This window comes from Pan troglodytes, chromosome 12, assembly GCF_028858775.2.
Source record: "Pan troglodytes isolate AG18354 chromosome 12, NHGRI_mPanTro3-v2.0_pri, whole genome shotgun sequence".
NCBI classification, from domain to species: Eukaryota; Metazoa; Chordata; class Mammalia; order Primates; family Hominidae; genus Pan; species Pan troglodytes.
Window position 1 is genome coordinate 36,480,301 of NC_072410.2, and position 26,530 is coordinate 36,506,830.

At 43.4% G+C, this 26,530-nt stretch overlaps 1 protein-coding gene across 4 annotated transcripts in view; it reads left to right on the plus strand.

Annotated features, from left to right (window-relative positions):
- The window catches only part of REEP1 (receptor accessory protein 1), a 123,655-nt gene that overhangs the window by 65,132 nt on the left and 31,993 nt on the right, over positions 1-26,530 (plus strand). For all 4 annotated transcript variants that reach the window (XM_001137937.6, XM_009442797.4, XM_054678576.2 and 1 more), the window contains exons 3-5: positions 8,228-8,304; positions 17,437-17,557; positions 20,184-20,297. In XM_001137937.6, coding sequence (XP_001137937.1) covers positions 8,228-8,304; positions 17,437-17,557; positions 20,184-20,297 — 312 coding nt within the window. The remainder of the gene's footprint in view (positions 1-8,227; positions 8,305-17,436; positions 17,558-20,183; positions 20,298-26,530) is intronic.

Sequence of the window (26,530 nt, forward strand, 5' to 3'; positions counted from 1 at the left end):
GAGGAATGTACAGTTTTCCCTAGGGACAGTGTCTAGTCTAGAGTTAGAAGCAGATGCCTAGAACAGAGCTCTAGGGAGGAAATGAAGACACTGAGAAGAAGTGGCAAGAAAAGCAATTGGGAAACCAGGACAATTGTAGTGTTGGGAGAGCTTTTCAGTATGTGATTGTTTCACTACTAGCCAAAAAGTCAAGCAAGCCAAGTAAAAACTGAAAAGAGGTTTCTTACACTTCCTTGAAGTATGTTACAAAGTGGAGGCCCCAGTGAGAGCAATTTTGATGTAATGGATGCACTGCAGTGAGCAAGTGAGGAATGAGAAAGTAGATCTTGCAAGTATAGATGACTCACTGGAGAAGTTTGTAGCTAAGGGTTACATCAAGGAAAGCGATTTTTAAAAAATTTTCTGAGATGGAGTTTCACTCTTGTTGCACAGGCTGGAGTGCAGTGGCACGCTCTTGGCTCACTGCAACCTCCACTTCCCAGATTCAAGCAATTCTCCTGCCTCAGCCTCCTGAGTAGCTAGGATTACGAGTGCGTACACCACACCTGGCTATTTTTTGTATTTTTAGTAGAGACGGGGTTTCACCATGTTGGTCAGGCTAGTCTCAAACTCCTGACCTCAGGTGATCTGCCCGCCCCAGCCTCCCAAAGTGCTGGCGTTACAGGCGTGACCCACCACGCCTGGCCAAGGAGAGGGATTTTTAAAATTGTTATCATTGTCCTTTTGCTCTAATTGAAGACCCAAAACATGAATTGACTACTAAAAAGAAAAAGCCTATAGAGAAGGAATTCAGGCTCCTGACAATGTGTCTGGATACTGATGTTGAGAATTCCCAGATCCTGAGCCCCAGCAGGCTATAGACTTTACCATTGGACAAAACCTCATTTGCCCCCTGCTAAGGAGTCAGTGCTGCTACAGACAACCTGGCAGTGTGCAGTGTCTTAGACAGTAGTTATTTGATGGACTAAACCTACCTTGTTTTTCTGATAGAGAAGATCTGTAAGTAATCCATTGAGAAACATGTTTTAGAGTCACAAAGACAACAGGGATTCACCAGAACAGCTTTCATTTTTTGAAAGATATTTTTGCTGGGTATAGAATTCTAGGTTGACATTTTTTTTCCTTTTAGCACTTTAAAGATGTTATTCCATTTTCTCTGATAGTCATTTTTTCCAATGAAAAGTCAGCTATCATTCTTATTCTCATTCTCTTGTGTGTAATGCATCTTTCCATCCTCTCTGCTTTTAAGATTTTCTGTATGGTAATGATTTTTCTTTTTTTCTCTTCTTTTCTTTCTTTTTTTTTTTTAAGCAGTTTTACTATGACTTGCCTAGGTATGGTTTTCTTTTTCTTTGTATTTATCTTGCTTGGGATTCACTGAGCTTCCTGGTTCTTTGGGTTTGTTGGTTTGTTTGTTTGTTTGTTTGTTTGTGACAGAATCTCGCTCTGTTGCCCAGGCTGGAGTGCAGTGGCATGATCTCAGCTCACTGCAACCTTTGCCTCCCGGGTTCAAGCAATTCTTGTGCCTCAGCCTCCCAAGTAACTGGGACTACAGGCACTCACCACCATGGCCAGCTAATTATTATATTTTTAGTAGAGACAGGGTATTGCCAAGTTGCCCAGGCTGGTCTAGAACTCCTGGCCTCAAGCGATCCACCTGCCTCAGCCTCCCAAAGTGTTCCCATCACACCTGATCAGGGTTTGTTATTTTTTTTTTTTTAATCAAATTTTAGAACTTTGTAGCCAGTATTCTTCAAGTGTTTTTTTTTTGTTCTCCATTCTTATGTTTCTTTCCTTCTGGAATTCCTATTACATGTATGTTAGACTGCCTGATGCAGTCCAACACATATTGAGCCTCTCAGTGTTGTTTTCCAATCTAGGCTTTAGTCTGCATGGCTTTAGTCTGGATTTGTCTTCAAATACACAGATCTTTTCTTTTGTTGTATCCAATATGCTGTTAATTCTGTCATACTGTTTCATTTCAGATATTGTGCTTTTGAATTCTAGGATATCATTTGTTTCTTTTTTAAGAGTTTCCTTCTTTCTCTTGAAATCCCCCATCTCTCCACTCATTGTATTCACATTTTCTTTTAGATTCTTTAACATATTTATACTTTTTAAAGAAAAATATGGCTGGGCACGGTGGCTCACACCTGTAATCCCAGCACTTTGGGAGGCCAAGTGGGTGGATCACCTGAGGTCAGCAGTTTGAGACCAGCCTGACCAACATGGAGAAACCCTGTCTCTACTAAAAATACAAAATTAGCTGGGCGTGGTGGCGCATGCCTGTAGTCCCAGCTACTCGGGAGGCTGAGGCAGGAGAATCACTTGAGCCTGGGAGGCAGAGGTTATGGAGAACTGAGATCGTGCCATTGCACTCCAGCCTGGGCAACAAGAGCAAAACTCCATCTCAACAAACAAACAAACAAACAAACAAACAAACAAACAAAAGAAAAATGATACTGAACACATCATTTTCCTCCTAGGATAAGTATCTTATTATGTGGTGACAAAACATAAGTTTAGTTTTCATAATAAAAGTTTTGTTAATAAGTTGCTGTATATCTGTATGTCTTCTTTGTGGAGTGTCTGTTCAGATCTTTTGCCCATTTTTTAATTGGGTTATTTGTTTTCTTATTGTTGAGTTTTAAGAGTTCTTTGTATATGTTGAGTACAAGTCCTGTATCAGATATATATCTTGCAAAATATTTTCTCCCAATCTGTGGGAGAAAATTGAGTTGTTTGTTTTCTTATTGTTGAGTTTTAAGAGGTTTTTTTGTATATTTTAAATATAAGTGCTTTATCAGATATGTGTTTTATAAATATTTTCTCCCAGTCTCCTTGTTCTCTAAATGTTACCTGTGCAGAGCAGAAATTTTAAATTTTATTATTATTTTTTCCTGACCACCTATTACCATCATGTCCTGCACCAGTGTTTCAGGTTTATTTTTAAATGTCCTTTGCTGGGAGGAAGGGTCCATTCAGTTGGTTGGGAGCTTAGAATTTTATTTTTGGCTTACAATCCAGTATGTAGATGGTTTGCTGGTAGCCTAAGAATCAAAAGAGCAATGCAAAATTGATACTTTGGCTTTGTTAGAATTCCTCACCTCACAGGGACTTCAGACCTCACTGGACAAATTGTAATTTGTCAAACCGAAGTAAAATATTTAGGACATTTGTCACTGAATGCCATAAAGTGTTACAATCTAGGAGTTAGCTAATTTTGCAGATGAAATGGCAACAACAAATATAACTTAGACAATTTGGGGGACTAGTAGGATATTTTCCACAGGGAGTTCAGGGTCAAAGGCAAAATTACAACAAATTTAGTTTAAATACCTCAGTTGGCTTTATTATGAGCCTTGAATTGGGCAACACTTCATTCTATAAAATAGAACAAGTGTTCTAACAAGCTGAGCTGAAGGGATTGGCTTTATAGACAGAAGGGATGAAGAAAAAAGGTTTTGAATTTTAATGAAGTCCAACTTAACGATTTTTTTCTTTCATAGATCATACCATTGATGTTGTATCCAAAAACTCAGTGCCAAAGCCCGAGGTCTTTAGATTTTCTTATATGTTGTCTTCTAGAAGTTTTTCAGTCTTGTGTTTTGCATTTAGACCTATGATCCATTTTGAGTTAATTTTTGTGAAAGATGTAAGGTCAGTGCCTAGATCCATTTTTCATTGTTGTTATTGCATGTGAATGTCCAGTTTTCCCAGCATCATTTGTTAAAAAGACCATCTTTTCTCTACTGAATTGCTTTTGCTCCTTTGTCAAGGATCAAATCACTATCCTTGCGTGGGTCTATTTCTGGGATCTGTGTTCTGTTCCATTTATCTATTTGTTTATTTTTTTACCAGTTGCACATGGTCTTGATTATTTTAGCTTTACATTAAGTTTTGAAGTCTGATAGCTTTAGTCTTTCAATGTTGTTCTTCTTTTGTATTATATTAATTGTTCTGGTCTTTTACCTTTCCATATAAACTTTATAATCGGTTTGTTGATATCCATAAGAAACTTGCTGGGATTGTGATTGGGGTTGCATTGAATCTATAGATCAAGTTGGGAAGAGCTGACATCTTGACAATATTGAGTTCTCCTATATATGAACATGAAATATTTCTCCATTTATTTAGATCTTTGATTTCTATCATTTGTATAGTTTTCTTTATATAGACTTTTTACATATCCTGTTTGATACATTTCTAAGTTATTCATTTTTAGATGGTACTAACATAAGTAGTATTTGTGTTTTAATTTCAAGTTCCAGTTATTATGTAGGAAAGCAATGGACTTTTATACATTAACCTTGTATCCTGCAACCTTGCTCTAATCATTTATTAATCCCAGGAGGATTTTTTTGGTGAGTTCCTTGGGATTTTCTACATAGACAGTTACACCATCTATGGGGAAAAATGGTTTTATCTCTTTCTTCCCAGTCTGTATATGTTTTCTGTTTCTTGTCTTATTGCATTATCTAGGACTTCCATTATGATATAGGAGTGATGGAAGAGAATATCTTTGCCCTTTTTCTGATCTTAGGAGGAAATCATCTATTTTCTCACCAGTAAGTCTAATGTTAGCTGTAGGGTTTTAAAAAAAATATGTTCTTTATCAAGTTGAGGAGCTTCCCTTCTATTTCTACTTTGCTAAGGTTTTTTTTTTTAAGTCACAAATGAGTGTTGGATTTTTTTCATTACTGATTCAGTTTCTTAAATAGACTATGGGCCCTTTGCATGTTTTTAACTGGGTTATGTACCCTTTTATTGTTGAGTTATAAGAGTTTTTTATATATTTAGATATAAGTACCTTATCAGATGAATGATGTGCAAATATTTTCTACCATTTTGTGGGTTGTCTTTTTACTTTCTTGATGGTGTCCTTTGAAGCAAAAAAGTTTTTAATTTTGATGAAGTCTAATTTGTCTTCTTTTTGAGGTAGGATCTTGCTGTGTTGCCCTGGCTGAAGGGCAGTGACATGATCATAGCTTACTGCAGCCTTGAACTCCTGGGCTCAAGCCATCCTCCTGCCTCAGCCTCCCAAATAGCTAGCTAGGACTACAGGTGTGTGACACCATGCCTGGCTACTTTTTGAGTTTTTTAGTGGAGACAGTGTGTATTAGTCTGTTTTCACACTGCTATAAAGAACTTCCCTGAGACTGGGTAATTTATAAATGAGGTTTAATTGACTCACAGTTCTGCATGGCTAGGGAGGCCTCAGGGAACTTACAATCATGGTGGAAGGTGAAGGGGAAGCAGGCACCTTCTTCACAAGGTGGCAGGACAGAGAGAGACAGCAAAGGAAACTACCTGTTATAAAACCATCAGATCTTGTGAGAACTCACTCACCATCATGAGAACCACATGGGGGAAACCGCCCCCATGAACCAATCACCTCCCACCAAGTCCCACCTCTGACATGTGGGGATTAAAATTGGATTACAATTTGAGAAGAGATTTAAGTGGGGACACAGCCACACATCCAAACCATATCATGGGCTCTCACTGTGTTGCCCTGGCTGATCTCAAATTCCTGGCCTCAAGCAATTCTCTCATCTTGGCCTCCCAGTAAATTTTTTAGTTTGGTTGTTTTTTTTTTTGTTTTTTTTTCCCCTGAGACAGAGTCTTGCTCTGTCACCCAGGCTGGAGTGCAGTAGCCCAATCTCAGCTCACTGCAACCTCTTCCCCCTGGGTTCATGCCATTCTCCTACCTCAGCCTCCTGAGTAGCTGGGACTACAGGCGCCCACCACCATGCCCGGCTAATTTTTTGCATTTTTAGTGGAGACGGGGTTTCATCGTGTTAGCCAGGATGGTCTCGATCTCCTGACCTCGTGATCCACCCACCTCGGCCTCCCAAAGTGCTGGGATTACAGGCGTGAGCCACCACGCCCGGCCTTTTAGTTTGTTTTTTTGTGTGTGTGCTTTTGGTAGTATATCTAAGAAAGCATTGCCTGATCCAAGGTCAGAAATATTTAATTATATGTTTTTCTTGTAAGTGTTTTATAGTTTTAACTCTTACATTTAGGACTCTGATCCATTTGAAGTTAATTTTTGTATATGGTATGAAGTTGTTCAACTTTATTATTTTACATGTGGATATCTAGTTAACTCAAAACATATTGATACCTTTTAAAGCCCTTGTCTGCTAATTCTAATATCGAAGTCATCTGTGGATCTGTTTCTATTGACCAATTTTTCTCCTAACCATGGATTATATTTTCCTATTCCCTCACGTGTAGTATTTTATTGTATACAGAACCTTGTGTGTGATTCATTGTGGAAACCACAGATATTTTATACGTTTTTCTTATTTTTTTGTGTTTATAGCTTTAGGGGGTACAAGTGCAGGTTCGTTACGTGGATATATTACATAGTGATGAAGTCTGGGCTTTTAGTGTAACCATCACCCAAGTAGTCTAAATTGTACCCATTTGGTAGTTTCTCATCCCTCATCCCCTCCTACCTTCCCACCTTTTCAAGTCTCCAAAGTCTATTATTCCACTCTCTATGTCCATGTGTACACATTATTTAGCTCCTATTTATAAGTGAGAACATGCAGTATTTGGCTTTCTGTTTCTGAGTTATTCTACTTATGATAATGGACTCCAGTTCATCTATATTGCTGCAAAAGACATGATTTTTTATTATGGTTGGGTAGTATTCCATTGTGTGTATATATACACACACATATATATGTATATACACCCCATTTTCTTTATTCAGTCATCCATTGATAGACTTCGGTTGTAGATTTTTTTTTGCCTTCTTGTGAAGAATGTTGAGTGTTGTTCTAGCAGGCAGTTAAATTCAGGCAGATCACCTTGACCCTGTGGCAGCTAGATAAGTTTTATTTGGGCAGGTATATTTAAATTTTGCTCTTAGTCATAGAGTTAATCTCTTAGTGTTAGGATGTAATTTTTATTGCTAAGATGTGGTCTTCCAGGTGTTTCACTGGAAATTCCAAATGCTTACCAAACCCCTCTAACTTTGCATGACTTGAATTCCAAACTTTGTTTCCCCAACAGTGGGCAGAAGCTAAATCTCTGCTCAACTCTGAGCTTTTCAGCTTTCCAGCTGTTTATATCTACATTTATATCTATATGTATTTATATCTATATTATTATACAGACTTCTTCGCTTGGAGTCTTACCTGCTTCTGTGCATTTCAGGGACCTGCCAAGTTTTTGAAGAGAATTTATATGTAGATTTTTGGGGCTGCCCCTTTATGGCTTCCCTAATTCTGAGATTTTTCTCTGTCCACTTCCAGCATCTCTGGCAGTCTCAAACTGCATTCTCCATTTCTTTGGACAAATAAGACTCTGGATTTGAGATTGAGTTCTCTCTGCCCCATGATGTGCAGAGTGAGGACTCTCCTTAGCCACACTGACTTGTACTAACCCAGTGTGGTTCCTGTACTCCAAAACTTGAATCCCTTCCAGTCTCTGTCTGCTTTTTATATTGCTCTCCAGTGCCTTCAAACAGTTGTTTTGAAATATTTTGTTTGGTGTTTATTATCATTATTAGTAGGAGCCTTAGTTCAATATAAGCTACCTCGCTTTTGCCAGAAGCCAGAAGGAGTAGACTAAGGAATCTGGACTTGATTCTGCAGGCTGGGATATTTTAAGTGGGGTGATAGTCTGATGAGTTTATACTTTTGGGAGAATAGTACAGGGGTGGCTTGGTATTAGGATGGGTTGCTGAGGGGAAAGTCAGGAAACAAGGGAAGTAGGAGTAGTTCAAGAGAGAGGGGACAAAGGCCTTAGGGGAGAAAGGCAGTAGAAATTGAAAAGGATGGTCACATGGGAGAGATAAAAAGGAAGATCAGAATTCCTAGATTACTACCATGCCATCCCAGAGAGTGTGGCCCAGTTACACTTCATTCCAGGGTGTGTCTGTGTGGAGGCCTAGAGCATTTTCTCCCCTGATGTTCTGAAAAATGACCTGATTGAATCCTGGGTCACTCTTGGTCTGCAGGTCTCCCTGGCTCACTTTAGGGCCATATGACCTTCAGCCTGAGTCAGTTGTGGAACAGCCCATTTGCTTCCAGCTTCAAGATCTGGAGCAGAACTGGACATAAGCTGGGGAAGGATAGGGAGAAGGCTACAAATGCAGGCTGCACCACCTGGACGTGCCTCCGAATCTGCCGCCGGGGCCTGTTCTTCCTGGTGTTGGGCAGTGTTTTTCCTGGACCTTTTCTACCAGCTGTGTTGCTTTCTGTTTCAACAGGTCAAATGGATGATGTACTGGATTATATTTGCACTTTTCACCACAGCAGAGACATTCACAGACATCTTCCTTTGTTGGTAAGTACTCCAGGAGTTGGGATGTTTCTAAGGACGATTTTGCTTAGTGTCACTCAGGGGGAGGTGGGAAAGGGCTGAACCCAGCCTCAAACCTCACCTCAGGCCAGAGACGCAAGAGCAGGGATGTTAACTGGAGCATTTTCAATAGATTAGTCTACAAAGTTGTTCTTCAAGTAAATATTTATTGAATGACCTTATAAAGAGCAGTTAGTTATTGTTCTAAGCCCTGGGGATATAGTCATGGACAGGACAGATACACGTCCTCAATTAATGGAGTTGGTAAAGAAGCATTCGTATGTTAAAAAAGAAAAGGAACAAAAGAAACAATGCACAAAAATGCACAGGAAAAACTGAGTTTCCTTCTCACTCAATTCATTGTCAACATAATCACTACTCACAGTTGTGTATCCTCTTAAAAAACTAATATATGGCCTAGGTGTGGTGGCTCATGCCTGTAATCCCAGCACTTTGGGAGGCTGAGGTGGGTGGATCACCTGAGGTCAGGATTTTGAGACCAGCCTGGCTAACATGGCGAAACCCCATCTCTGCTAAAAAAAAATACAAAAAAATAATTAGCCAGGCATGGTGGTGCACGCCTGTAGTCCCAGCTACTTGGGAGGCTGAGGCAGGAGAATCACTTGAACCCAGGAGGTGGAGGTTGCAGTAAGCCAAGATCGCATCATTGCACTCCAGTCTGGGTGACGGAGCAAGACTGTGTCTCAAAACAAACAAACAAACAAACAAAAACTAATATATGTGTGTGTGTATACACACATTTTACACATACTTCTTTTTTTTAAAAGCAGTATTATAGTATACATAAGAGTTCTCACTTTGCTTATTAAATTTATTTTGGAAATACTTTTATATGAGCATAAATACATCTACCTATTTTTTAATGGCCACATAATATTTCATGGCATAGATGGAGCATAATTTATTTGTCATCCCCTTTTGATAGGCATTAAAGTTGTTACCCATTTTTTTCTCTTATAAGCAATGCAGCTATTTCCAGCAATGAAGCAATTAAAAAACAAGCTAAATCTTTGTATTGCTGTATTGTGCCTTCTTAGGCGAAAGAAGCTGTAAATAATATATCGATTTCTGTTTGTATTTAGAGTTGAGTGTGTGCACATGTGAATGTGAATGTCTGTTAAAAGTAGTGTGGAAAATATAGTTAACGAGGGTTATTTCTACGACTTGGGATCATGGGGTTGGTTTTGCATTTGCCGTGTTGTACGAATGTTTTAACCATGGTGAAGTGTCATCAGAGAAAGTAATCAAGATATTTCCACTTTGGAGAAAACAGGTTCTTACCCAAAAAGGATCAGTATGAAATTACCCTCTGGGACGTCCTAGGCCAAGGAATAGACCTGAATAGCACTCTCTGAATCCTGTTTTGAGTCAATGGCTTTAATTATCTTAGTATGTACTTTTCCCCACAACATAGCTTTCACCTCCACTGAGAGAAGTAGATGTCCCAGCCATTGTAGCCTCAAGCTGTAGTGAAGGAGTCTGGATTTCCTAATTCAATATGCTTGTGCCTTCGCACCCTGCAGTGTGCACAGATAATGCAGCAGACTCTGGATGAAGCTGAGTCTCCTTAAGTGGAGACAGAGCTCTCTGCTGAGCCATCCCTTGTCTCCCCAAGGCCTTGAGGCTGGCCCTGGAAGTCAGGCCATTTTGTACAGAGCTACATCAGGAAATGAAGGGGTGGGTTGCCCCTCCACACCTGTGGGTGTTTCTCTTTAGGTGGAACGAGAGACTTGGAAAAGAAAAAGACACAGAGACAAAGTATAGAGAAAGAAATAAGGGGACCCAGGGAACCAGCGTTCAGCATATGGAGGATCCCGCCAGCTTCTGAGTTCCCTTAGTATTTATTGATCATTCGTGGGTGTTTCTCTGAGAGGGGGATGTGTCAGGGTCGCAAGACAATAGTGGGGAGAGGGTCAGCAGACAAACACGTGAACAAAGGTCTCTGCATCATAGACAAGGTAAAGAATCAAGTGCTGTGCTTTTAGATATGCATACACATAAACATCTCAGTTCTTTACAAAGCAGTATTGCTGCCCGCATGTCCCACCTCCAGCCCTAAGGCGGTTTTTCCCTATCTTAGTAGATGGAACGTACAATCGGGTTTTATACCGAGACATTCCATTGCCCAGGGACGGGCAGGAGACAGATGCCTTCCTCTTGTCTCAACTGCAAAAGGCATGCCTTCCTCTTATACTAATCCTCCTCAGCACAGACCCTTTACGGGTGTCGGGCTCGGGGACGGTCAGGTCTTTCCCTTCCCATGAGGCCATACTTCAGACTGTCACATGGGGAGAAACCTTGGACAATACCTGGCTTTCCTAGGTAGAGGTCCCTGCGGCCTTCCACAGTTTTTGTGTCCCTGAGTACTTGAGATTAGGGAGTGGTGATGCTGCCTTCAAGCATCTGTTTAACAAAGCACATCTTGCACAGCCCTTAATCCATTTAACCCTGAGTTTGACACAGCACATGTTTCAGAGAGCACGGGGTTGGGGGTAAGGTTATAGATTAAGAGAATCTCAAGGCAGAAGAATTTCTCTTAGTACAGAACAAAATGGAGTCTCCTATGTCTACTTCTTTCTGCACAGACACAGTAACAATCTGATCTCTCTTGCTTTTCCCCACAAGGAAACTCCTGTCTGATTCACAAAGATGAGAGTAGAGGCCGGCCCAGTCAAGACTGTGTAGTCAATTAAATAGCACCTCCTGCCATCCAGCCTTTCCTCCTTAACCAGGCCTTCTGTCTGGTGCTAGGGGCCTCTTCTGTCCTCCCGTGTTAGTCTCACGAGCTCATTCCTGGGGATATCAGCATTTCAGCCTCACTGCTTTTTGCTGGGTGGAAATCCTATCTAATGATGGCTGTGTTCCTCCTGGGTAGCTGGAATATGCCCTTACCTGTGGCCCTGGAATTTTAGAGTTTCATATCTAGTAAGTGCTCAACAACTATTTCTGGAATTGATTTCATTTTGATTTTGGGAGGCATATTAGTTTTCGATTGCTGCCATAACAAATTACCACAAATTTAACAGCTTAAAACAGTACAAATGTATGATTCCACAGCTTCTGTAAGTCGGAAGTACAGGTGGAATCATCCTCTGCTTAGAATCTCACAAGACCAGAATCAAGGTGAGGGCCAGCCTGGTCTCTTATCTGAAGGCTCCGGAGAAGATTCCCCTTCCAGGCCCATTCAGGTTGTTGGCAGAATTCAGTTCCTTATGATTGTAGGACTGAGGTCTCCGTTTTCTTGACACATGCCACCACCTTCATCTTCAAGCCGATGATGGCATGTCGAGTCCTGCCCATGCTTTGACTCTGTGTCTGCTTCTGCCACCAGTTAGGGAGGATCTCTGCTTTTGTTTTAAGGGCTCTTGTGATTAGATTAGGCCTACCCCAATAATCCCATATAATCTCCCTGTCTTAAAGTCGTCTGATCAGTAACCTTCATTACATCTTGGCCAAAACTCTGCCGACCACAGGGGGATGTTTGATGCCTGGTGTGTTTGAAGCATGTATGCAGGTATGGGTAGAATCCCCCTCTCTTCCTGACCCATGTGGAGGCCTCTTCTGCTCCCTTATTTGGTCTCTTAGCTGGGGGTGTCCAGGCAGTTTGTGGGTGGGAAGTGAGGGTCCTTTGCTCTTCTCCTGGTGGCCTGAGTTCTGCTTCTGCAGGAAAGAGGCTCCTTAGGAACCTTTCTGCCTGCTTTATCCCACAGCCTGATCATGCCCTCAGCCTGCTTTCTCTTTTTCTCCCAACCTCCAGGTATCATAGATCCTAGTCTTCTTCTGGGAGGGTCCTCTCTCTCCTTCCTTCCTCTCACCCTGAGAACAGGCACAGGATGGGCCCATCAGGGAAGGCAGGAATTTTGCTTCACTTCCAAGGACATGGGCACCATCTCCGCAGCTCTGAGCATTCTTTACTATTCAAAAAGGTTAGGGGGAGAGTTTCTGTCCTAAAATATGTCTTCTGTCTTCCTAGAAGCACCTTTAACTTTTGTTCTCTTCCATAATTGGAGCCACTTGTATGGACCTTCTTTTCCTCACTCTTCGCTCACCCCCATTCCCCTCTTCCCACTTCTCCCCTAGGGCGGATCCCTTTTCATGGTTAACTTTGTAAAACTTTCCATCTTGATGAAAACAACAATTATTTATGGTCCCAGAATAGATAAGATGGTGGCTTGTTTCACAGGTTGTAGAGGTGATTTCATTTAGTTTTTTTTTTTAGTTATAAAATAATACAGGCTGGGCGTGGTGGCTCATGCCTGTAATCCCAGCACTTTGGGAGGCCGAGGCGAGCAGATCACTTGAGGCCAGGAGTTCGAGACCAACCTGGCAAACATGGTGAAACCCCGTTTCTACTAAAAAATACAAAAATTAGCTGGGCGTGGTGGTGCAGCACCTGTTGTCCCAGCTATTCAGGAGGCTGAGGCAGGAGAATCACTTGAACCCGGGAGGCGGAGGTTGCAGTGAGCCGAGATCGCACCACTGCACTCCAGCCTGGCGACAGAGTGAAACTCTTGTCTCAAAAAAATAAAAATAAAAATAAAAATAAAATAATACATACATAAGGAAAAATGAAATAGAAACAATACACTGAAGAGTAAGTGTCTCTCCTCTCCCAGACCCACAGTCTCCCTCCCTAGAAGTACCACTTTTTTTTTTTTTAGACAGAGTGCAGTGGTGCGATCTTGGCTCACTGCAATCTCTGCCTCCCAGGTTCAAGTGATTCTCCTGCCTCAGCCTCCTGAGTAGCTGGGACTACAGGCACGTGCCACCATGCCTGGCTAATTTTTTGTATTTTCACCATGTTAGCCAGGATGGTGTCAATCTCCTGAACTTGTGATCCGCCCACCTCAGCCTCCCAAAGTGCTGGGATTACAGGCATGAGCCACCGTGCCTGGCCAGTAACACTGTTAAAAGTTACTTGTGTTTTCTTTTCTTCCAGAAATGCTCTATACACATTTATTGCATGTATTTTGGACAGTTTCATCCCATGTCTAACCCTCTTAGAACACATCTGCCCCTCTAGAGTGTCTGGGTGTTATATGGGGAGAGTGGGGAGAGGACAACTGCCCTGTGCTCCAGTGCTGTGCATATGCCTTGGAAAAGATGGAGGAAATGTGGTGGGTGCCTCTGGCCTTTTCAAATACATCTCAGAGGTCAGGGCTCTTCAAGGAGTTCTCATTACAAAATGAGTAGGGCCTTTCTCTGCCTCTCGAGGTAGGCTGGAAGAAGACTTGGCGGGGATTGTGTTGGTAGAGCCAAGGGACCCAAGGCCTCTAGGAAACACAGGGTCTGAGTGGATCAGCCCGGATTATCTTGTGATGCCTGGCAAGGACCTGGTTTTGTATGTGATGATTCCAGAGGCAGCAGGACTGTTCCCCTCCATCCCACGCCCCTACACTTCAGTGACAGAGATTTTAAGGCTTTATGTGGGGAGAGCCTGGCTTTAAATCCGGAGTCAGCATACTTTTTTTTGTAAAGGGCCAGATAGTAAATGTTTTGAGCTTTCAGGCCATATGATCTTTATTGCAACTACTCAACTCTGCCATTAGCATGAAAGGAACCATAGACAATTAATAAATCATTGTGCATAACAGTGTTCTAATAAAACTTTATTTATAAAAACAGATGACAAGCTGGATTTGGCCCATGGGCCATGGGTTATTGGGACCCCTGGATCCATTCTAGCAAGCAACAGAGACCCCTCTGACAGACTCAAGGAAAAGAAAACAATGACGCTCTGTTGGTAGATGCTGAAGTAATTCACAGAATAAAAGGAAAAACTGAAACACTAAGACTCTGGAAAGGGAGGAGCCAGAGTGCCTCAGGAACCCTAGCACTGAAGCACTGATAGTTACTCCCCTCAGCACCGTTCACAAAGAGGTTCCCTTGTAGCTCGGCTGAAGTAGCTAAAGATCATAACCATCGTAAATATCCATTCATGGGGGCCTGAGCCGGTGCTCATACACTCGTATGCAGCCATTAAGATGAGTGAGATAGGCCGGGCGCGGTAGCTCATGCTTGTAATCCCAGGCGGGCGGATCACCTGAGGTCAGGAGTTCAAGACCAGCCTGGCCAACATGGTGAAACCCCCGTCTCTACTAAAAATACAAAAATTAGCTGGCCATTGTGGTGCACGCCTGTAATCCCAGCTATTTGGGAGGCCAAGGCAGGAGAATTGCTTGAACCCAGAAGGTGGAGGTTGCAGTGAGCTGAGACCGTGCCATTGCATTTGCAGCCTGTGCAGCAGAGTGAAACTCTGTCTCAAAAAAAAAAAAAAAAAAAAAAAAGATGAGTGAGGTAGCTATCCCTGTAGTGGTATGAGATAGTCCCCAAGGCATACTGTTGATTGTATGTATGTGCTGGGAGAAGCAAGACGTAGTAACGGGTGTATAGAATGCTTCTGTGTGTTGGGGGCAACTCAGGGAGTCATATATACCTGCATGATGTATCCCTCGCCCTAGTCTACCTCTGGAAGGATATGCAAGTAACTGATAATGTTTTTGCTTTTAGAAAAGGGACTAGGGGTTAGGCGGGGGAAGGAGACTCTTTGTTGTATACTCCTTTGGACTTCTAGAATTTTTTTTAACTATATGCATGCATGACCTATTTTTTTTGAAAGACATCTTTTATGTAATAAATAAAAGAGCTGCAGTGCGACAGATTATTTATGTGTCTTGTGTTGGTGTCTGAGCTTGCTGGATTCATTTCCTTTCCCCTTGGGGCTGGTGAATACTTGTTTTCAAAACAAAAGTTCCTCCGTTATTAATCACCAGAGTATTCAAATATGGGAGAATCACACCTCTGTTCTTCAGCCTCTCTCTTTTCTGGCTGTGAAACATTAAACAATCTTGCCACGAAAGTGCCCACTAATTGCTGAGGGAATATTCAGGAAGCACCCACCAGAGGCAGAAGGCAGGGGGCCAGGAGACCTTGGTGAGGAAAGGAGGCGTGGGTAGGGCTGCTGACTGGGGGATAGGGGTGTCTGTGTGAGAGTTAAGGGCCCTCCAGTGACTTGCTGTTTTTGATTTTCTGATCGTTTATCTGGGGAGGATGCCTGGAAAGGACTTTCTGATCTCTAAGACTAGGACAGGTGACTGTCTCATCTCATAGCATCAGGTTTTAAGGATACCTGGGATTTGTTTTAAGCGAGTGTGGGTAAGACACAGACATGGAAATAATTGTCACGAAGGGAGAAGTTTCTTTGCTCACAGATTCCTAGAAACAGGAGGCACAGCACACCATGCAGAGCCATGCTGGGGGCCACTCAGGGTCCGTCAGGAGAAGAGGGAGAAACTGGGGTGAGGGCCTTTAACATGTTCCACATTAAAGGAAGGAAAGGACAAAGCAGGGTGGGCAGGCTTGGGCTTGGCTGGTTTGAATAATCTCAGTAGGCTCTGGGGTATATGGGGCTATCTCTGGTTGTCTAGCCCTGGCCCTGGGATGATTGGGGCAGGTGGATGGTGGCCTGGAATGTGAGAGTCCATCAGAGGCAGTGGCTGGAGCCTGGGCCCATGGATTGGTTGGTTTGCATATGAAAGGTGTGTTGCAGGTGAAGTTCTTTTTTTTTTTTTGAGACGGAATCTTGCTCTGTTGCCCAGGCTAGAGTGCAGTGGCGCGATCTCGGCTCACTGCAACCTCCAACTCCCGGGTTCAAGCAATTCTCCTGCCTCAGCCCCCTGAGTAGCTGGGATTACAGGCGCCCACGACCATGCCCAGCTAATTTTTGTATTTTTTAGTAGAGACGGAGTTTCACCATGTTGGTCAGGTTGGTCTCGAACCCCTGACCTTGTGATCCACCCACCTCTTCCTCCCAAAGTGCTGGGATTACAGGCATGAGCCACCGCGCCCGGCCAGTGAGTTCTTTACTATCTCTAGCAGTTGGCTCACCTTGTGGGAGGGGCAGTTCCTCCAGAGTAAGCAAGGCCCCAAAGTACATCAGAATACAGAAAATCAAAAATAAACCATAAACACATGGTTACTACACCTCTGGACTGCCAAATATGGTTGCTCGGGTTGTTCACAGCACAAGATATCTGGCCAAGCAGGTGAATGGGGCTGAAATCCAGACCAAGCTCTGTGGTATGTGGCCACAGAACTGCTTCAAGTTGAAGAGGCCAGTTTTCTTCTAATACATTCAAAGGCACCACGTGGGCTAGCACTATGGCACTTGTCTCAGGTTTCTGTTCTATATTATTTGTGATTATTTTATAAATCTCTGTTTCCCTGACTGGACCCTTAGTTCCAAGGATGCCAGAATCTTGTCTGTGTTCCCAGTGGACCAGAAGCTCCATGAGGGCAGGAATCAGGTCTTCTTTGCTCACCATTGCCTCCCTGTACCTCCTTATACCTGGTGCTCAGTACAAGCTGGCACGTACAGGGACTGGGTGCCTGTGGGGGGACAAATAAATGAACAGGCTTGAGGGTATGCAGGACTGCAAACTCCAGAATTATGTGCTATCTGCACCGTGGACTCTTCTATTTCTTGGCACTAAGAAGATCAAAATCTGTTTGCCTGCCATTGACTTGAGTAGGGTGAGTAGCATTCTTCCTGCCAAGAGCTGGGCTCTTGTCCCTGCCTCTGTTTGGGCCAAGAAGGCAGCCAAGAAAGAGAGGATTTCATTCTCAGTCTAGAGATTTTTTGTCAACTCTTCCCTCCTGTAATTCCCCCTGGTGTTTGTCCCTTCTTGGATGTGAGTGAAGAGAGAGTGACTGGGTGTACAGCATAGAAGAGATCCTCTGAGCCTGTAGGCTGTGGCCAGAACCCTAGCTCCAATCTAAATGAGCACAGCCCAGCAGGAAGCTCCAGCCTGTGCCAGGCAGGGCCACGGGGGTGATTGCTGGAGAGAACCTGTGTTCCTGGTTTGCTTTGGCAACAAAAGAAAACACGAACTGGTTTTCAAAGAGAGGCGTTGGGGTTGTACTGTGTGTGTGCAAGTGTGTGCCCTCACCTTCATAGGTGGAGGACAGAGGAATCTGGGAAACTTGCAGCCACATGCAAGCAGGAGAGGCATCCTTGCCACCCACCGGGTCTCATCCTTCAAAAGGGCAGTGTTGCTGAGAACCTAACAGAACTTGTGTTTTCATCTCTCTCTCCAGGTTTCCATTCTATTATGAACTAAAAATAGCATTTGTAGCCTGGCTGCTGTCTCCCTACACAAAAGGCTCCAGCCTCCTGTACAGGAAGTTTGTACATCCCACGCTATCTTCAAAAGAAAAGGTAATATATGCTGCCATGTCTTTCATTCTTTCTAGCAAGTGAGAAAATAAGTAATAAATTAAAAGGGATGATCTTATTGCAGGAGACTTCTCTTTTGGCTCTCATTTGCCTCCAGCAAGTCATTCCTCCTAATCGTTTTTTTTAAGTGTATTTCTGAGACGTGTTTAGAAATAGTGAAGTTCTCTAAAAGATGTTATTTGTCATTATTTACTGGAAAACATTTCCATAAATTGAAACAAAAGAAAGAAAAAATTCACTCAATTTAACCACGCAAAGTGAATTTCCTTCCTTTTGTCATGCTTAGCCGCTGTCCTTTTATAGACATGATTTTTACGTAGACTATTTTAAATCTTACCTGGAAGCCAGGTGTGGTGGTGCATGCCTGTAATCCCAGCTACTCAGGGGTATAAGGTGGGAGAAATCACTTGAGCCCAGAAGTTCAAAGCCAGCCTGGGCAACTAGAGAGTCCCCATCTCTTAAAAAAAGAAAGAAAGATTAAAATTTTATGTAGAATTTTTTTTTAAAAAATGATTTTAAAACTTAAATAAAATATTTGTATCCTGAGATCTTAAATGTGTTTGCACACAAATCCATTTCTACTCGGTCTTCGTAATACCCATGATGATGTTCCCTTACTGCTAGATATTTAGATTATCTCTACCTTTTCCTGATATAGATAGTTCTGCAGTGAGCACTACCATTCCTGGAGTTTAGTTGCTTCCTTTAATTGTCTTAGAATTAATTCCCAAGAGCAGGATTATTGAGTCAAACGATTCCAACATTGTATCATTCGTTAACTATATTACTTACTAAGCTGATTGTGTAGTGGGGTTTCTTAACTAAAATAGGAGCATCATAGGTGGCTTGATAGATTAATGTCTATTGTTTCTGAAAGTTGAATTCCTTGGACTAGAAAGGGGAAGGCTTTGGGAAACATATCCGTTGGATGAGCAGGCTACTGTACAAGTTTCGGAAAATCTCTTTAGGAACTCGGACCGCAGCACTTCCTGTCTCAGAAGGGTGGATTTTGAGGAACGGATCCCTGTCTTGACCTGGTTATCAAATCCCTACTCGTCTTACTTCCCTTTCCCCAAATGCTGGGCTTCCCCTGAAGCTGCCAATGTAACTTCCATTGAAGTGAAGGTGACTGACTCTTAAGAGTTGCCAAGAATCACTTCCAAAGGGGTGGTGGTGGGGGATAGGCGGGTCACAGTTAGAGGGCCTGCTGCTATGACTTCCTGGGGAAGCCTTCCACAGGGAATCCAGCAGGAGGTTGCTGACCCACTTGCACACCTCAAAGCAATGGAAATACACTAATGCACAGAACTTGACTAAGGCCAAATGTCACTGTCTTACCGAACTCTGAAATGAGCAGCTGTCATGAAAAACAGCCTTTTTTTGGGGGGGAGGGGACGGAATCTTGCTCTGTTGCCCAGGCTGGAGTGCAGTGGCACGATCTCGGCTCACTGCAACCTCTGCCTCCTGGGCTCCAGCAATTCTCCTGCCTCAGCCTCCCAGGTAGCTGGGACTATAGGCACGTGCCACCATGCCTGGCTCATTTTGTATTTTTAGTGGAGATGGGGTTTTACCATGTTGGCCAGGCTGGTCTCGAACTCTTGACCTCAGGTGATACGCCCACCTTGGCCTCCCAAAGTGCTGGGATTACAGGCGTGAGCCACTGCACCCGGCCGACAAACAGCCATTTTCTTAAAACAATGACAACAACAAAACACTCCCAAACAAACAAAAATAATACACCAAAGTTAATCCAAATTTGAACTAAACCAATATTGTACTTGGCTTTGGTCCCTGAAGAAGACCTCAATCCTGTTTTCCATCTCACCTTTACCTTGTTGCATGACACTGGATGACTTCTAATTTCTGATTTTATTTGAATATCTGTAAAACAATCTCCCTTATCCAGTAATACTCATTTCTTTCAGCTTTGTAATCCCTCCCATCGATATACAAATGGGGTGATATTTGATTTTGGAATTAAATAACTATAGAATAACAGAATTTTAGAACTGCAAGGGCTCAACCCTGTCAAGATAAGGAAGATGACATGGTTATCATTTATTGAAACTAGCCACTGTGTTAGATGTTTTACTGGAATTACCTCATTTAATCCTCACCATGCTCCGCAAGTTGGGTATTATCATTATCCTCGTTTTTCAGAAGACTAAAACTGTGTGTAGAGAGGCTAAGTACTTGCCAAGGTCTGGCAGTCAGTTGGTGGCAGGTCTGAGGCTAGAAGCTCAGTTCTAGGCATTCTCTCCACCCTGGGTGCTTTCAGTGTCTGGTGAGTGGCTGTGTGTAGAATGGCAGGCAAGGCTGTCCATATCCAGAACCTCCTGGAGCCTCCTGGAAGGTCAGAGGGCTTTAGAAACAATCTCAGGGCATCGCTGGATCCGTAAGTTGCAGTGTTTTCAGAGTTCCCTTTTCTACTCTCCTGTATCTCTGCTCTCCCCTCTGCACGCACACCCTCAAAGTGCCTACAGCTTTTCAGGCCCAGCAAGAACAAGGATTGGGCAAGCTGCCAAGCCCAATGCTCAGAGGAAAGGAAAGAAAACAGAGATGTGTTTGAACCTTCCAGCTCAGTGTGCCTCTGTTTTTCCTTTGACAGGAAATCGATGATTGTCTGGTCCAAGCAAAAGACCGAAGTTACGATGCCCTTGTGCACTTCGGGAAGCGGGGCTTGAACGTGGCCGCCACAGCGGCTGTGATGGCTGCTTCCAAGGTACTGTGCTGGAAGTACCACAACTACATGAGTCTCAGTCCCTCTAGTGTGCCCTGCTCATCACCTGTGCGACCACACAGAACAGGCTAAGGACCAATCAGTGGTTTTTCATCTTTTAGGGGTCCTTTTGAAAATCTGATGGAAAAAAATGCTGAATCTTGCCCCAAAAAATTCTCACCCCCCAACACACATGCCCACATACTTGCAATATCAAGAGGTTCCCAGAGCCCCTGAAGCTCATCTGTGCATCCCAGGTTAAGAATTTCTAACTTATCCAACCCCACTGGAAACAAGAAAATAATAGAATTTCTAACTTACTTGGCACTTAGGCCTGGGAGAAACAGAAGAGGGCAGGGGAGAGAGGGAGAGATTGCTTCTCTGCAGTTTCCTAGGGTGCACTGGGAGAGTCACCTAAATGCAGTGGACAGGTGGAGAGACTACCTGAGCAAGCAGGTGGACTCACTCACGCTCATGTGGCCCAGCAGATCCAGGGGAAGGAACCCAGGTCCTAGAATAAGTTGAGTGGTCCAGACATGGAGGTCAGTAATGTGCCAAGCCATAACAACTGAGGTGGAGGAGGTTTGAAATAAACACCGGTCTGTGGGATGTTGTGGTGTGAGCATTACTTCTTTCTCTATTCTCTCCAGCCCTTTTCAAAACTGTGTTTCTACCTAGCATCTTCTCATATCACCCTCTTGTTGTCGTCAATTTGTCATTATTTACGTAGATCTGAAAAGTTAAATTGGTCAGATATTTCCTCTCATGTGAAATCAGCAGATCATCCTAGTGTTCCCCAGGGACAAGCCCTTCCCCAACAACCATGTGTGGAGTAGGGACCTACATTCGGCTGGTGGTGGAGGGAAGGCAGTTATGCTGATGATTGGAAAGACACAGTGGTTGGGAGGTGAGTTGTATTAGCATAAGGAAATTTGTCCCTTGTGGTGATGTGAGGGTTTTGGGGAAGGAGGCGATGGGGCTTAAAAGGTTTGCAAGAAGACGATTAGTACAGATCTTGGTGCTCTATGAACATTGTGTGGATGGCAGGATGGAGGGTGCTGAGAGCCAGTTTCAAGAGACTGAGCTGGGTTTTCCTTGCCCTGAACCAAAGAGAAGCACATTAGGATCATTTCTGGAAGAGACTCAGCACACTGGGCCGGGTAGTTGCTTGAAAAGTACCTTTCAGGAAGCCAAGGAATTCTGCAGACAAAGCCTGGACAAGAGGGAAGGGGAACCAAAAATGAATGATTCCTCTTTCAGACAAGACCAGCTCCATCTATAACACAGAATTGTAGCTAGGTGTCCCGCCACTCCATATGGCAGATCTCGGGGTTGGGGGTCCAGGGAGTCTCTGCCCCTTTACTATAATAGCTGCTGGCAAAATGAGGGATCCCAGTGAGTATCTTTGGAAGGGAAATTCTGCTTTGGTTTCCCAAGATCAATCAGGATTTACGAACAGCAATAAATTCCAAGAACCTTCTATTTGAGATGCAACCATTTTATGCTTTAATCTTTAAGCTGAAACAAAAGAGAACTCAGAATTGCTAAATTCTGAATTCATCAGGCCAACCTGGCAACGTAAAGCTACGGAAACCCTGTCTCAGCCTCTCTCTACCCCATCTGTTCTGCCTCTGAAGCCTGAGGAAAACAGGCTGCTGCTCTTTCCTCCGTTCATTCCTGGAGTATAAACGTGCTATATCTGTCAGGGTGGTTCAGTGTGCGTCACCTGGTGGCACAGCTGCGTGCGTGTAGATTTCATTCTGACAATAACTTCTGCAGGCCATCCTTTTCTGGGTCTGCCTCAAGATGGAGCCTCCAGAGTCTTCCTATCATCCTGGCCAGTCACTGCCTGTCCCCTAACCACCCGGGAAGCCCGTGAGCCCGTCTTCTCCATCCAGGCACCTTATAGCAGCTGAAACCTAAAAGAAGCGCCAGACAGTCTGAAAGTTGCCTCAGGAAATAACTGCTCATTAGTTCTTTCCAGCTGGACTAACGTAGTGAGGGACATCTGCTTTCTGTTGAATTTGGTTTCAGATGAGAAAATTTTCTGCCTTGTGGGGCTTTGCTTTTTCTCTCTAAATATAAATATCTGGAGAGAGAAAACACATATTCTCTTCTAAAAATAATGCCCTCTATTTTTGAAACAGATGTGTACTTAAAAAAAAAATAAAAGAAGAAGTAAAATCCAAAAATCCAATCTAGCTGAGGTGTACATCAGTGGTTTCCATAGCAACAGTGGATCACTTCAGGCCTTGGTCAAAGGATGATGACTCACCAGTGGGTCCAAATCTGGCTTGCATGCCCAAGCCACCTGGAGAGCTTTGCTTTTTATTTTTTTTTTTAATAGATTCTCAGATGTGCTGAATCAGAATCTCAGGCAGTAGGCCCATGAATCTCTATTTTTAACAAGTTCCCCAGATGATTTTTAAACAGCCAGCTCTGTACAAGTCACTGCCTGAGGCCCCATACAGAACCATAGGGGGCACAGGTGATGAGGGTTAAAGCAGTTAATTTCAGTAACATTCCTGGAATGCAGATTCACCTCCTTGGAAGCCTTAACCTTGAGAATGAGGAAAGTAGTGGCGTGTGTGTGGGAACCGGGCAGCGGGGAGGGGGAGGCCGGTGTTTATTTCTCCAAAATTTACGGCCAGTTGAGAAATACTATGATGGGACTACAAATTCTCCCACTTTTTTTTTTTTTTGAGATGTAGTCTTGCTCTGTCGCCTAGGCTGGAGCGTAGTGGTACAATCTCAGCTCACTGCAACCTCTGCCTCCCGGGTTCAAGCAATTCTCCCTGCCTCAGCCTCCTGAGTAGCTGGGATTATAGGCGCCTGCCACCATGCCTGTCTAATTTTTATATTTTTAGTAGAGACTGGGTTTCGCCATGTTGGCCAGGCTAGTCTTGAACTCCTGACCTCAGGTGATCCGCCCGCCTCAGCCTCCCAAAGTGCTGGGATTACAGGCATCCCACCTCTTTTGTAGTGCTCCCAAGAGCCTAGCACAGTGCCTCGCACCTGGCTGAGCCCTTATCATTCTTGTTGATTATCCAAGGGGAATAATTAGAGCAACTGTCTGAAAAAAAGACACGCTGCAAAGTCACCCATAGCCGGGGTGACTATATAATTTATTGTTCAAACCAGGACACATTTGAGAATGTAAAGCATGCTTATAATAATTACTCTGAAACAACAGGTCTAAACTAGGCCTGTTTGGCCAGTCATGGTGGCTCACACCTATAATCCCAGCACTTTGGGAGGCCGAGGTGGGAGAACTGCTTGAGCTCAGGAGTTAGAGACCAGCCTGGGTAACATAGTGAGACCCTGTCTCTACAAAAAATTAAAAATTAGCCAGGCATGGTGGCATGTGCCTATAGTCCCAGCTACCTGGGAGGCAGAGGCAGGAGGATCATCGCTTGAGCCCAGGAGGTAGAGACTGCAGTGAGCCATGATCACGCCACTGCACTCTAGCCTAGGTGACAGAGCAAGACCTTGTCTCAATAAATAAATAAATAAGTAAAATTAAATAAATAAATAAATAAATAAATAAAATAAACTAGGCCTGTCCCAAGGAAACCAGGATTTATGATCAGGTGACTCCTGGCTTCATTTTAAATTTCTTGGACCTGCCTGTCTTCTCCTCCCACAAAACACCCTCAACTTACAAATCAGTTCTCACTCTCAGTATCTACTGCATTTAGTGAAAGGGATGCAAGAGAGAGTGTTGCATGGTGAGAATACTCTTCCTTAGGATCATTCCTGGAAGAGACTCAGCACACTGGGCTGGAATTACAGGCCAGGATACAGATTAGTTCTGACAGATTAAATGGAGGCTGGGATAAAATGATGGGATGAAAGAGTAATTCCTCCTTCTGTCTTCTTTTTTCCATACTTCAGTGACTTTCTAGGAGGAAACTATGGAGCTTAAACTGAAGAATGAAAAATCTTTTGACTACACTTTTAGTTAATCCTTTCAAAAATAATGTTGAGCCCTGTGTCCTTTCTCTAATAAAATTAATGTTTGCAGGAGTGTTTTTTGTATCATCATGAATTGTGGAAAAAATTTGTAAACCACATTATTATATAAATAGAAGTCCTGGCCAGGCATGGTGGCTCATTCCTATAATCCCAACACTTTGAGAGGTCGAGGCAGGCAGATCACTTGAAGCCAGGAGTTCGAGACTAGCCTGGGCAACATGATGAAACCCCGTCTCTCCTAAAAATACAAAAATTAGCCTGGTATGGTGGCATGCACCTGTAATTCCAGCTACTCGGAAGGCTGAGGCAGGAGAATCACTTGAACCCGGGAGGTGGAGGTTGCAATGAGCCACTGCGCTCCAGCCTGGGCGGCAGAGTGAGTGAGACTCTGTCTAAACAAACAAACAAAAAACAACAACAACAACAAAAGGAAGTTCTTACTAATTTTTTTTTGTATAAGGTCTTTCTATGTTGCTTAGGCTGACCTTGTATTCCTTGGTTCAAGTGATCCTCCTACCTCAGCATTCCAAGTAGCTGGGATTATAGGTGTGCACCACCATGCCCAGCTTATTAATGTTAATATTACTGTTTTGTCTTAGAACTGGAAGAGCTAAAACAAACAAAAAACATCAGGCATGAGAAATTTCTTCCAGGGAATTTAACCCCTATCCCACCCTCAATTTCCTACAAGGCTAACCCCTATCCCCGGGAAGTGTTGATGCATCTTTCTTTGAGTGAAAACTGCTGTGCGTCCTTCCTGAGGACACACTTCTCAAGAACCCTCTGTCTCAGCATTCCTAGTCTCTGCTGGCTCTGCTCCTACATGGTACCTGTCTCCTAACTGGTGATTCCATCCAGAGGGAAAACTGAACCCCAGATCTTTTTAAGACTAGAAGTGAAAAGTTTCTCTCTTAAAAAAAAATAATGCTCTAGAAATTTATTTGTTAAGCAAAACATATTCTCACATGAAAAATAAACCATAGGCTGGCCATGGTGGCTCACGCCTGTAATCCCAGCACTTTGGGAGGCCAAGACGGGTGGATCACCTCAGGTTGGGTGTTTGAAACCAGCCTGACCAACATGGAGAAACCCTGTCTCTACTGAAAATACAAAATTAGCCGGGCATGGTGGCGCATGCCTGTAATCCTAGCTACTCGGAAGGCTGAGACAGGAGAATCTCTTGAACTCGGGAGGTGGAGGTCGCGGTAAGCCGAGATCACACCATTGCACTTCAGCCTGGGCAACAAGAGTGAAACTCTGTCAAAAAAAAAAGAAAAAGAAAGAAAGAGAGAAAGAAAAAGAAACCATAGTGAGACGAATCACTGAACAAAAATTTTAAAACCATGGGGTCTCCAGGCTACCTTACTTCCCTTGCAGTTTGAACCACATACTAGGTTTCTTCTGCCTGCTGAATTCTCAGACCTGGTAAACCAACATTCGTTTTTCACTTGTCTCATAACTCGAAAAATATTGTTTTAGTTCCCTCGGAGATCTTGTCTCCAGAACATTTCCAGTAGTACCAATACTATTACTATAGTCCACCTATTGAAGAAAGCTTCTCTAAGTAAAACCAGCATTCTGTGAATTAGGGATTCTTCTCTTGCAGTTTGTTTTCAGAGTTGTGTTTGTGTGTATATGGCTCCATCCTCCACCATCCCCAAATCTGGTATTGTAAGCTTCTTGAGATGAGGGGCTCTGGCTTCTTTTCCTTTGTTTCTTGCTTAGAAAATAAACAAAAACAGAACAATGCTTTGTTATTTAGTGCTTTGCACTCATAGCTATTCATTAAACCTTGTTGATTGATTTGAAGTATATACCTTTTTGATTGCTCTAAACCTGCCCTGTCTAATATGGTATCCACTTGCCACATGTAGCTGTTTAAATTTAAATTAATTAAAATTGAGTATACCGGCTGGGCACAATGGCTCATGCCTGTAATCCCAGCACTTTGGGAGGCCAAGGCGGGCGGATCACGAGGTCAGGAGATCGAGACCATCCTGGCTAACATGGTGAAACCCCATCTCTACTAAAAATACAAAAAATTAGCCGGGCGTGGTGGCGGGCGCCTGTAGTCCCAGCTACTTGGGAGGCTGAGGCAGGAGAATGGCGTGAACCAGGGAGGTGGAGCTTGCAGTGAGCAGAGATAGCACCACTGCACTCCAGCCTGGGCGACAGAGTGAGACTCTGTCTCAAAAAAAAAAAATTGAGTATATGTTGGGGACCAGCCTCAACACCACCCATAGGGTAGCTGAAGTCCGGTG